Source organism: Sinohyriopsis cumingii, chromosome 4 (assembly GCF_028554795.1).
Source record: "Sinohyriopsis cumingii isolate HCF-2022 chromosome 4, ASM2855479v2, whole genome shotgun sequence".
NCBI classification, from domain to species: Eukaryota; Metazoa; Mollusca; class Bivalvia; order Unionida; family Unionidae; genus Sinohyriopsis; species Sinohyriopsis cumingii.
Window position 1 is genome coordinate 5,113,257 of NC_142964.1, and position 13,648 is coordinate 5,126,904.

The 13,648-nt window shown below is 31.9% G+C and overlaps 1 protein-coding gene across 2 annotated transcripts in view; it reads left to right on the plus strand.

Annotated features, from left to right (window-relative positions):
- Positions 1–13,648, plus strand: part of LOC149800564 (leucine-rich repeat serine/threonine-protein kinase 1-like) — a 231,780-nt gene that overhangs the window by 34,292 nt on the left and 183,840 nt on the right. For both annotated transcript variants that reach the window (XM_089954509.1, XM_089954510.1), the window contains one exon: positions 2,177–2,357. In XM_089954509.1, coding sequence (XP_089810635.1) covers positions 2,177–2,357 — 181 coding nt within the window. The remainder of the gene's footprint in view (positions 1–2,176; positions 2,358–13,648) is intronic.

Here is a 13,648-nt window from a genome sequence, read left to right on the forward strand (position 1 = left end):
CACCAAGGAGACAAATTTACCGTCCTCAGAGTTTCAGATACAGCAGAGGGATTTTCAAGGCAAACAACAAAAGCATCAAAAAGATGCCACTAGAATATAAACCACGGGGAAGCAGTCTTCTGAAATCTACAATTGTCCAAAAAACCACTGGGAATCAGTCTTCTGAATTCTACAATTGTCAAAAGACTACTGGGAAGCAGTCTTCTGAAATCTATATTTGTCAACATGCACTGGAAAGCAGTCTTCTGAAATCTACAATTGTCAAAAAACTACTGGGAAGCAGTCTTCTGAAATCTACAATTGTCAAAAAAACCACTGTTTTTCTAAACAAAAGTGAACAATAAACACAGAAAGTGTGTGATCATTTTTGCCAGCATTTCTTTCCATGAGAGCCTTCCTATCTCAGATAATAATATCATTTTCATGTCACCCTTATGACAGATCCTGGCTTCAGTTCTTCACTACTGAATAGAACAGGATATGCCATGGCCAACTATGGACCTGTCATGTGTAAAAAAAATTAAAAAAATTATACAGGAGGACTTGGTGTCATCAATCATTTTCCTTAACTTACCAAAACAGGTACCAGTGTGCACAGCAGTCTTTGCATCTGCAGGAAGTACAGTGTGATAGATTTTGTTGGTATTCATCCTCATTCCCATTTCTGGGATTTTTTATGGATGAGATTTTCTTTGCATGAGGAAATTGCATTATTTCATCTGTTTTGAAGATAACATCATAATGTCTTCCAAGTTTAAGTGAGATGTGAAATTGGTAATGTTTTCAAGCATTCATGCCATGCAAAACAAAGATACTGGTGGATAGAGTGAGTTAAATGGAATCACCATTAAATGGCAGAAAATATTGAATAAACTTGCTGACAACAACACAGGTAGTCTGTTGGAAAGTATTTTTTTTATTTTGTCATCAATGAGAATTGCATATGAATTTATGATAACTACATGTCTATCTACAATCTGCGTAGTGGAAATTCAACAAAGAATGTCAACATACATAAAAGGGCACCACCTACCTTCCAAAGATGGAAAGACCATCAAGTTTATATGTATATCAGTATGTATTGTTTATATGTATATCAATATGTATTGTATCTCAGTTTGTGTATCATGTATCATATCAACAGGCAGCACAGGTATATTGTTTCACCCCTAAGCAATACACCAGTGGTTTGAATGGATTTTAGGTCATTAAGTTTTGAACCATTTCAACTTGGAAGGACATCATGCTGCAAATTACAAAGAAGGATGGCACAGCAGAATGAAGAAAAAGAAAATGAGCCACATAGATCCGGATATCTTTACATTGATTCAGACATTCCAGGAAATGCAAGCTGCCAACGGAATTCAACAGCAATAAGGTGGAGTAACATGACCAAAATGTGAAAACTACCACAACACAGACAGCAGACTAGCCCAGTTAAAGGATTACCGCATTACTTGGAATTGGGACATCATCATCAACACAGATGTAGCTTCACATTTCCTATGTTTAGATTCAAATTGTGATATATTTGAAAAATGTAATAATATCTTTAACTTTGGATTGTTGGTTATGTGGAATACTTTTGTTACATTAGTCTGAAAAGTGATATTAGTGCTGTGACTTAAATAAATGTGTATATTTTTTGTAGTTACTTATTTTCAATTATTTAACATGCACAAATAACCACATGTCCCAATCACTGAGATGCATCAAATATGTTTCAATTAAACTTCTGCAAAGTAAAAGAATAAATCAGCATATACTTAATATTTATTTTAATATTAACTTATTTGAAAGCAAATTAACCATTAAAGATGCAGATGATAATTACTGGTACTGTACTTTTATTCTCTAATTAGTGTTGCTGTATAAAAGTTAGTATTGCTATGGCAACAATTCTTATCAACCCACTACAAATTTTACCTGGAATTTCAGAATTGGGTGTAGGTAACAAGGAATTTGTGAAACTTTCGGAAACCAAATATTTATGGGATCATAATGCCATCAGATGGTACAGAAATTTGTTTAGCCTTAAAATAGCTTTATTGTTACATATTACCATTTATGTGTGATGATGTTGTGGAGGTGATGGGGATGCAGAGAAATTGGTAGGGTAAGTTTTCATTGTCCTTGAGTACATAGTTTAGGTAATTTGCTGTCTTTGATATTTCAGATGACACCACTACAGGTAGCCTGTCTATATGGACATGATGAGATAGTAGGGTTGCTGTTGTTACGTGGTGCGCTGGTTCTCTTGGAAAATCAGCTTGCATGGCATGAGAGTTCCCCATTCTACATCGCTTCCCAACATGGTCACAAAGCTATCATCACAAGACTTCTTGAAAAACATGCAAGTGAGTTGTAGATAGTTTGAAATACACTTTGGAAGATCTGTGAATATAGCAAATACACTACACTGAAACCACATATACCTGCATTTTATTCTTTATGATTATTGTCTGTGAATTGTAATGCTCATTGAGCCTATATTGGGCTTCGAATGGAGATGAGGAAATCACAATAAAGGGGATAAATTATTTTTTTTGGTTAGGTTCTGCTGAGTTTCCTTGTCTTATGTATATAGCAGGTTGCTGAGAACTGTTAGAACATGCATTTCCTGAGCTGACTGATATGAGACAAGCAGCTAATGTTGGAAATTGATTGAAATTGATGTAATCAATCAGCCATCAGCTTGAATATAAAGGATATGTTTTCTATATTTGTTCATAATTTTTGTATACATGGTGATGGTTTAGTTGTTTGTATCCTCTAAAATCAAATTATTTTATTCAAAGTGCCAGTTTTGTTTAACCAAAACTTGTTCATCCAAGCTGATTATATGAACTTATGGCTTTGGGTTGGGGGTGGAATTTAATTGCTCAAAGCCTGTGGCATGTTGTCTTCTCATTGTTACTAAGAAGACTTTATGTTTCCAATGTAAGGAACTTCATATATTTTGCACTTCTGGCCTTTTAAATTTGAAAGGTCAGTCACATTTATGTGACAGGATATAACTCAAATTCTGATTTTTGGAGGAAATGATTTGTCAGAGCAGTAATCTTCCTTGTTTCAATTTGCCTCAGGATTTCAGATGCACAAACCATCTTTTTAATACATTGTATTATTGAACATATTTTAGTGGGTCTAAATTTTGTGGGTCTTAGTTTATGTGGTTTGGCGTATAGTGACATTTTTGTTGGTACTTATATCCATGGATTTGCAGTTGGGAAGGGTTTATGTGGTTTGGCATATAGTGACATTTTTGTTGGTACTTATATCCATGGATTTGCAGTTGGGAAGGGTTTATGTGGTTTGGCATATAGTGACATTTTTGTTGGTATTTATATCCATGGATTTGCAGTTGGGAAGGGTTTATGTGGTTTGGCATATAGTGACATTTTTGTTGGTATTTATATCCATGGATTTGCAGTTGGGAAGGGTTTATGTGGTTTACTGTACATACTACATGAATGCAGTTCTAGAACTAGTCTGATTTTGCTGTACATACTACATGAATGCAGTTCAAGAACCCTGAGTCTCCTTTATTGTATATAATATATGAATGCAGTTCTAGAACTAGTCTGCTTTTACTGTACATACTACATGAATGCAGTTCTAGAACTAGCTTGCTTTACTGTACATATACTACATGAATGCAGTTCAAGAACCCTGAGTCTACTTTATTGTATATTATATGAATGCAGTTCTAGAACTAGTCTGCTTTTACTGTACATATCACATGAATGCAGTTCTAGAACTAGTCTGCTTTTGCTGCACATACTACATGAATGCAGTTCTAGAACTAGTCTGCTTTTACTGTACATATCACATGAATGCAGTTCTAGAACTAGTCTGCTTTTGCTGTACATACTATATGAATGCAGTTCTAGAACTAGTCTGCTTTTACTGTACATACTACATGAATGCAATTCAAGAACCCTGTCTACTTTATTGTATATAATATATGAATGCAGTTCTAGAACTAGTCTGCTTTTACTGTACATACTACATGAATGCAGTTCTTGAATTAGTCTCCTATACTGTACATACTACATTAATGCAGTTCTAGAACTAGTCTGCTTTTACTGTACATACTACATGAATGCAGTTCTAAAACTAGTATGCTTTTACTGTACATACTATATGAATGCAGTTCTAAAACTAGTATGCTTTTACTGTACATACTACATGAATGCAGTTCTAGAATTAGTCTCCTATACTGTACATACTACATGAATGCAGTTCTAGAACTAGTCTGCTTTTGCTGTACATACTACATGAATGCAGTTCTAGAAATAGTCTGCTTTTACTGTACATACTATATCAATGCAGTTCTAGAACTACTCTGATTTTATTGTACATATTATATCAATGCAGTTCTAGAACCTGGAGTCTACTTTATTGCATATAATATATGAATGCAGTTCTAGAGCTAGTCTGCTTTCCTGTATCTACTACATGAATGCAGTTTTAGAACTAGCCTGCTTTACTGTACATATGCTACATGAATGCAGTTCAAAAACTAGTCTGCTTTTACTGTACATACTACATGAATGCAGTTCTAGAACTAGCTTGCTTTACTGTACATATACTACATGAATGCAGTTCTAGAACTAGTCTGATTTTCCTGTATATACTACATCAATGCAGTTCAAGAACCCTGAGTCTCCTTTATTGTATATAATATATGAATGCAGTGCTAGAACTAGTCTGATTTTACTGTACGTACTATATGAATGCAGTTCTAGAATTAGTCTCCTATACTGTACATACTACATGAATGCAGTTCAAGAACTAGTATGCTTTTGCTGTACATACTACATGAATGCAGTTCCAGAACTAGTCTGCTTTTGCTGTACATACTACATGAATGCAGTTCAAGAACCCTGAGTCTACTTTATTGTATACAATATATGAATGCAGTTCTAGAACTAGTCTGCTTTTACTGTACATATCACATGAATGCAGTTCTAGAACTAGTCTGCTTTTGCTATACATAATACATGAATGCAGTTCAAGAACCTGGAGTCTACTTTATTGTATATACTATATGAATGCAGTTCTAGAACTAGCCTGCTTTACTGTACATAATACTACATGAATGCAGTTCTAGAACTAGTCTGCTTTTACTGTACATACTACATGAATGCAGTTCTAGAACTAGTCTGCTTTTGCTGTACATACTACATGAATGCAGTTCTAGAACTAGCTTGCTTTACTGTACATATACTACATGAATACAGTTCAAGAACTAGTCTGCTTTTGCTGTACATACTACATGAATGCAGTTCTAGAACTAGTCTGCTTTTACTGTACATATACTACATGAATGCAGTTCAAGAACTAGTCTGCTTTTACTATACATACTATATGAATGCAGTTCTAGAACTAATCTGATTTTGCTGTACATACTACATGAATGCAGTTCTAGAACTAGTCTGCTTTACTGTACATACTACATGAAAGCAGTTCTAGAACTAGTCTGCTTTTGCTGTACATACTACATGAATGCAGTTCTAGAACTAGTCTGCTTTTACTGTACATATACTACATGAATGCAGTTCAAGAACTAGTCTGCTTTTACTATACATACTATATGAATGCAGTTCTAGAAATAGTCTGCTTTTACTGTACATACTATGTGAATGCAGTTCTAGAAATAGTCTGCTTTTACTGTACATACTATGTGAATGCAGTTCTAGACTTAGTCTCCTATACTGTACATACTACATGAATGCAGTTCTAGAACTAGTCTGCTTTTGCTGTACATACTACATGAATCAGTTCTAGAAATAGTCTGCTTTTACTGTACATACTACATGAATGCAGTTCTAGAACCTGGAGTCTACTTTATTGTATATAATATATGAATGCAGTTCTAGAACTAGCCTGCTTTGCTGTACATATACTACATGAATGCAGTTCAAGAACTAGTCTGCTTTTACTGTACATACTACATGAAAGCAGTTCTAGAACTAGTCTGCTTTTACTGTACATACTACATGAATGCAGTTCTAGAACTAGCTTGCTTTACTATACATATATTACATGAATGCAGTTCAAGAACTAGTCTGCTTTTACTACACTATCTACATGAATGCAGTTCTAGAAATAGTCTGCTTTTACTGTACATACTATGTGAATGCACTTCTAGAACTAGTCTGCTTTTGCTGTACATACTACATGAATGCAGTTCTAGAACTAGTCTGCTTTTACTGTACATACTACATGAATGCAGTTCTAGACCCTGGAGTCTACTTTATTCTATATAATATATGAATGCAGTTCTAGAGCTATTCTGCTTTCCTGTATCTACTACATAAATGCAGTTTTAGAACTAGCCTGCTTTACTGTACATATACTACATGAATGCAGTTCAAGAACTAGTCTGCTTTTACTGTACATACTATATGAATGCAGTTCAAGAACTAGTCTGCTTTTACTGTACATACTACATGAATGCAGTTCTAGAACTAGCTTGCTTTACTGTACATATACTACATGAATGCAGTTCTAGAACTAGTCTGATTTTGCTGTACATACTACATGAATGCCGTTCAAGAACCCTGAGTCTCCTTTATTGTATATAATATATGAATGCAGTTCTAGAACTAGACTGCTTTTACTGTACATACTATATGAATGCATTTCTAGAATTAGTCTCCTATACTGTACATACTAAATTAATGCAGTTCAAGAACTAGTCTGCTTTTACTGTACATACTACATGAATGCAGTTCCAGGAGTAGTCTGCTTTTGCTATACATAATACATGAATGCAGTTCAAGAACCTGGAGTCTACTTTATTGTATATAATATACAAATGCAGTTCTAGAACTAGTCTGCTTTTACTGTACATACTACATGAATGCAGTTCTAGAATCTGGAGTCTACTTTATTGTATATAATATATCAATGCAGTTCTAGAACTAGTCTACTTTATTGTACATGCTACATGAATGCAGTTCTAGAACTAATCTGATTTTACTGTACATACTACATGAATGCAGTTCTCAAACTAGTCTACTTTTACTGTACATACTACATGAATGCAGTTCAAGAACCTGGAGTCTACTTTATTGTATATAATATATAAATGCAGTTCTAGAACTAGTCTGCTTTTACTGTACATACTACATGAATGCAGTTCTAGAACTAGTCTACTTTATTGTACATGCTACATGAATGCAGTTCTAGAACTAATCTGATTTTACTGTACATACTACATGAATGCAGTTCTAGAACTAGTCTTCTTTTGCTGTACATACTACATGGATGCAGTTCAAGAACCTGGAGTCTACTTTATTGTATATAATATATGGATGCAGTTCTAGAACTAGTCTGCTTTACTGTATATACTACATGAATGCAGTTCTAGAACTAGTCTGCTTTTACTGTACATACTGCATGAAAGCAGTTCTAGAACTAGTCTGCTTTTGCTGTACATACTACATGAATGCAGTTCTAGAATCTGGAGTCTACTTTATTGTATATACTATATGAATGCAGTTCTAGAACTAGTCTGCTTTTACTGTACGTATCACATGAATGCTTTTCTGGAACTAGTCTGATTTTGCTGTACATAATACATGAATGCAGTTCAAGAACCTGGAGTCTACTTTATTGTATATAAAATATGAATGCAGTTCTAGAACTAGTCTGATTTTACTGTACATACTACATGAAAGCAGTTCTAGAACTAGTCTGCTTTTACTGTACATACTACATGAATTCAGTTCTAGAACCTGGAGTCTACTTTTTTTGTATATAATATATGAATACAGTTCTAGAACTAGTCTGCTTTACTGTATATACTACTTGAAAGCAGTTCTAGAACTAGTCTGCTTTTACTGTACATACTACATGAATTCAGTTCTAGAACCTGGAGTCTACTTTATTGTATATAATATACAAATGCAGTTCAAGAACTAGTCTGCTTTTACTGTACATACTACATGAATGCAGTTCTAGAATCTGGAGTCTACTTTATTGTATATACTATATGAATGCAGTTCTAGAACCCGGAGTCTACTTTATTGTACATACTACATGAATGCAGTTCTAGAACTAGTCTGCTTTTACTGTACATACTACATGAATGCAGTTCTAGAACCTGGAGTCTACTTTATTGTACATACTACATGAATGCAGTTCTAGAACTAGTCTGCTTTTACTGTACATACTACATGAATGCAGTTCTAGAACCCGGAGTCTACTTTATTGTACATACTACATGAATGCAGTTCTAGAACTAGTCTGCTTTTACTGTACATACTACATGAATGCAGTTCTAGAGTTAGTCTCCTATACTGTACATTCTACATGAATGCAGTTCTAGAATTAGTCTTCTATACTGTACATACTACATGAAAGATCAACAATACTGAACCTGAAGTAATCTACTAATAAAATGCACATTTCACAAGGACATATATTTTAATGGTAAGTAAATCCATTAAGAAGTACATTAAATCAATTGTCTTAAAATTTACACCAAAATGTTTTGATGAGTGGTGGGTGGAAAGGGCATTTTGAAATGCAGTTGAACTTACCTGGTCAAGCATACTATTCTGGATAGAAGCATGTACTGTTTGATTAAGTTACTATGTTAAAAGTGGTGGTGAGAGTTTAATTTAATTACAGCTCGAATATTTACTTTGTTCACTGATTAATGTTATTAATATTTATAATTATTGTAATTTTAATTTATGTTGTTGAGATGTTATCAATAGTGATAATGTGTACAAAGTAATCCATCCATTATACAACATGCAAATTGTCAGCTTCCATTTTTGTTTTGGAGTTTGATTTTGTATATTTAAGAAAAGAATGTCCACATTGTTACCTTTCATTTGTTCTCTTTGTCTTATGAATAATTCTTGTTGAATTACGGTTTGAGAAGGAAACCTTTATTATTTCATTGATTAGTTATAAATTTCATTCTGATATCATGACTCTCAACAAAGGTCCCTTCTCTCAAAAAGGTGCCCTAACAGTAAGAAATGCCCATACCACATACCCAAGAAGTGCCTGGGGATGGAGCAATGGAATTGCACATGCTTTTTTAGTACATTGTTTTAAAGGTAAATCCCCACCTTCTGTATCATCCTACACAGATCTGATGGTACACATTGTGTAACGCGTGAGTCAAAGTTTTTATCTACAGGGGATATGACTTTGTAAAAATGTCAACAATACAAGTTAGTTATGTGCTCTGTAGTACTTGCAGCATAATTGGTCTGAGCGCTCTATTCATATGCATTTTAAAGAACAGTGTTGGTTGGACTGAATGCAACCTGACTCCCTTATTTCTGTACTAGTCTGTGTTTCTTTTAAAAATAAGCTTGCATTCATATCAAACCCATATGGCTTATAATCCAGTCTGTGTATGCATGTTGGCATTTGACACATATAATCAGATAATACATTTATATACCTGCAGCCTGGAACGCTGTATTTATTGTGGTATTTAATATTGTTTTCAGTACATATTAAACCGTTTTGTTACTGCAGCATGGTTACAATTTGTACAGTTTCCATCTATCTATTCCTATGAAAAAGATCTTTGTAAATAGCACATAAATGTAAATGAAACTGCATATGTTGGCTGACCCAGATTAATCTACATCAGAGGGAATGATTCTTTATTAACAAGTTATTTGCCTAATTTAGGCATGGTAGCATTATAATAAACATAAATTTCAACTTACCATTAAGAAGGAATGTCTAAGTTTGCACTTGCTGAATATTTCCACAAAAAACAAAAGAATCCAACAATTGAATGAAACTAACAAATGTAATTTTAGTTGAAATCCATGTATAACAACAGTACATATTTTAAAAAAATATTATTTAACATTGTATGAATTGTAAATAAAATGTGGGCAAAGAAAAGAGCTATGTTGCTTCACAACAAAATGAAAGTTGTGTCCAATATTGGCAGTTGCCATATTGTGCCCATTTAATCATCACAAGCTTAAGACAAGCCTTGTGTGCAGGTGTCTGATGCTTGTGACATACTGTATATACTTGGTTATAAGTTCAAGGAAACTCTAAGCAACAAAGATCCTGATCTGCCATAGCATCCTGATCTGCCATAGCATAACATGCCGGTGGAAGTTGCATTAAATGCACTTGGTAAATCTGTAGAATTGTGCTTTTACCTTGCCTTCTTCAAATATTGATTCTAACAGTACAAACTAGTATTGATAACTGGCGCACACACACACACACACACAGAGGAATCTGTTATTGTTATTATTGACATAAAACGAATTGAAAAATGTTTATTGATTATTGCTTTCCGATTTATGTAGGATCACTAGGATCAAATGCTGTGTTTTGTCAGTTCTGGTCCTTATTGGCTACCATACAATGAAAGTCCATGTGCAGTCTTCTTAGGACATGTGTCATAAATGGTGCATGACCCATAAGCACACACTCGGAGTATATTTTGTAATCAAGACCAATGTAGATTTAATTAGTTCAACAGGAGTTTTGTATATGATGATCAAAAGAATTGCATGCACTTTACAAAAAAGTGATGTTCATGGCTTTTCAATGATAAAGCACCTGCAGTATTATAGTGTTGCAGTATACTTACAGTTCGTGAAATGGGTAATTTTTTCAGCGAAATGAAAATAGAATATAAATGTTAGTGACATATAAAATGAATGTTAGTGACATATAAAATGAATGTTAGTGACATATGTTAGTGACATATAAAATGAATGTTAATGACATATAAAATGAATGTTAATGACATATAAAATGAATGTTAGTGACATATAAAATGAATGTTAATGACATATAAAATGAATGTTAGTGACATATAAAATGAATGTTAGTGACATATAAAATGAATGTTAGTGACATATAAAATGAATGTTAGTGACATATAAAATGAATGTTAATGACATATGTTAGTGACACATAAAATAAATGTTAGTGACATATAAAATGAATGTTAGTGACATATAAAATGAATGTTAATGACATATAAAATGAATGTTAGTGACATATAAAATGAATGTTAGTGACATATAAAATGAATGTTAATGACATATAAAATGAATGTTAGTGACATATAGAATGAATGTTAATGACATATAGAATGAATGTTAATGACATATAGAATGAATGTTAGTGACATATAAAATGAATGTTAATGACATATAAAATGAATGTTAATGACATATAGAATGAATGTTAGTGACATATAGAATGAATGTTAGTGACATATGTTAGTGACATATAGAATGAATGTTAGTGACATATAAAATGAATGTTAGTGACATATAAAATGAATGTTAATGACATATAGAATGAATGTTAATGACATATAGAATGAATGTTAGTGACATATAGAATGAATGTTAGTGACATATGTTAGTGACATATAGAATGAATGTTAGTGACATATGTTAGTGACATATAGAATGAATGTTAGTGACATATGTTAGTGACATATAAAATGAATGTTAGTGACATATGTTAGTGACATATAAAATGAATGTTAGTGACATATAAAATGAATGTTAGTGACATATGTTAGTGACATATAGAATGAATGTTAATGACATATAGAATGAATGTTAGTGACATATAAAATGAATGTTAGTGACATGTTAGTGACATATAGAATGAATGTTAATGACATATAGAATGAATGTTAATGACATATAGAATGAATGTTAGTGACATATAGAATGAATGTTAATGACATATAGAATGAATGTTAGTGACATATGTTAGTGACATATAGAATGAATGTTAGTGACATATGTTAGTGACATATAAAATGAATGTTAGTGACATATAAAATGAATGTTAGTGACATATGTTAGTGACATATAGAATGAATGTTAATGACATATAAAATGAATGTTAATGACACAAAATGAATGTTAGTGACATATAAAATGAATGTTAATGACATATGAAATGAATGTTAGTGACATATAGAATGAATGTTAGTGACATATAAAATGAATGTTAGTGACATATAGAATGAATGTTAGTGACATATAGAATGAATGTTAGTGACATATAGAATGAATGTTAGTGAAATATAAAATGAATGTTAATGACATATAGAATGAATGTTAGTGACATATAAAATGAATGTTAGTGACATATAAAATGAATGTTATTGACATATAGAATGAATGTTAATGACATATAGAATGAATGTTAGTGACATATAAAATGAATGTTAATGACATATGTTAGTGACATATAAAATGAATGTTAGTGACATATGTTAGTGACATATAAAATGAATGTTAGTGACATATAAAATGAATGTTAGTGACATATGTTAGTGACATAAAATGAATGTTAGTGTCATATAAAATGAATGTTAATGACATATAAAATGAATGTTAGTGACATATAAAATGAATGTTAGTGACATATAAAATGAATGTTAGTGACATATAGAATGAATGTTAGTGACATATGTTAGTGACATATAGAATGAATGTTAGTGACATATGTTAGTGACATATAAAATGAATGTTAGTGACATATGTTAGTGACATATAAAATGAATGTTAGTGACATATAAAATGAATGTTAGTGACATATGTTAGTGACATATAGAATGAATGTTAATGACATATAGAATGAATGTTAGTGACATATAAAATGAATGTTAGTGACATATGTTAGTGACATATAGAATGAATGTTAATGACATATAGAATGAATGTTAATGACATATAGAATGAATGTTAGTGACATATAGAATGAATGTTAATGACATATAGAATGAATGTTAGTGACATGTTAGTGACATATAGAATGAATGTTAGTGACATATGTTAGTGACATATAAAATGAATGTTAGTGACATATAAAATGAATGTTAGTGACATATGTTAGTGACATATAGAATGAATGTTAATGACATATAGAATGAATGTTAGTGACATATAAAATGAATGTTAGTGACATATGTTAGTGACATATAGAATGAATGTTAATGACATATAGAATGAATGTTAATGACATAAAATGAATGTTAGTGACATATAGAATGAATGTTAGTGACATGTTAGTGACATATAGAATGAATGTTAGTGACATATAGAATGAATGTTAATGACATATAGAATGAATGTTAGTGACATATAAAATGAATGTTAGTGACATATAAAATGAATGTTAGTGACATATAAAATGAATGTTAGTGACATATAAAATGAATGTTAGTGACATATGTTAGTGACATATAGAATGAATGTTAATGACATATAGAATGAATGTTAATGACATATGTTAGTGACATATAAAATGAATGTTAGTGACATATGTTAGTGACATATAAAATGAATGTTAGTGACATAAAATGAATGTTAGTGACATATGTTAGTGACATAAAATGAATGTTAGTGTCATATAAAATGAATGTTAATGACATATAAAATGAATGTTAGTGACATATAAAATGAATGTTAGTGACATATAAAATGAATGCAAATGAAATGAAATAAAAAGAAAATGAAATGCAAATCGATTTAATGCATAATTCATGAATATCAATTTACACATATTTCTGGCTGCTGCTAAAATTCTGCAGTTGAAAGCTCCTTTGCCTGACATTTTTGGATCAGATATTTTATTCTTTACACAGACAATTTAT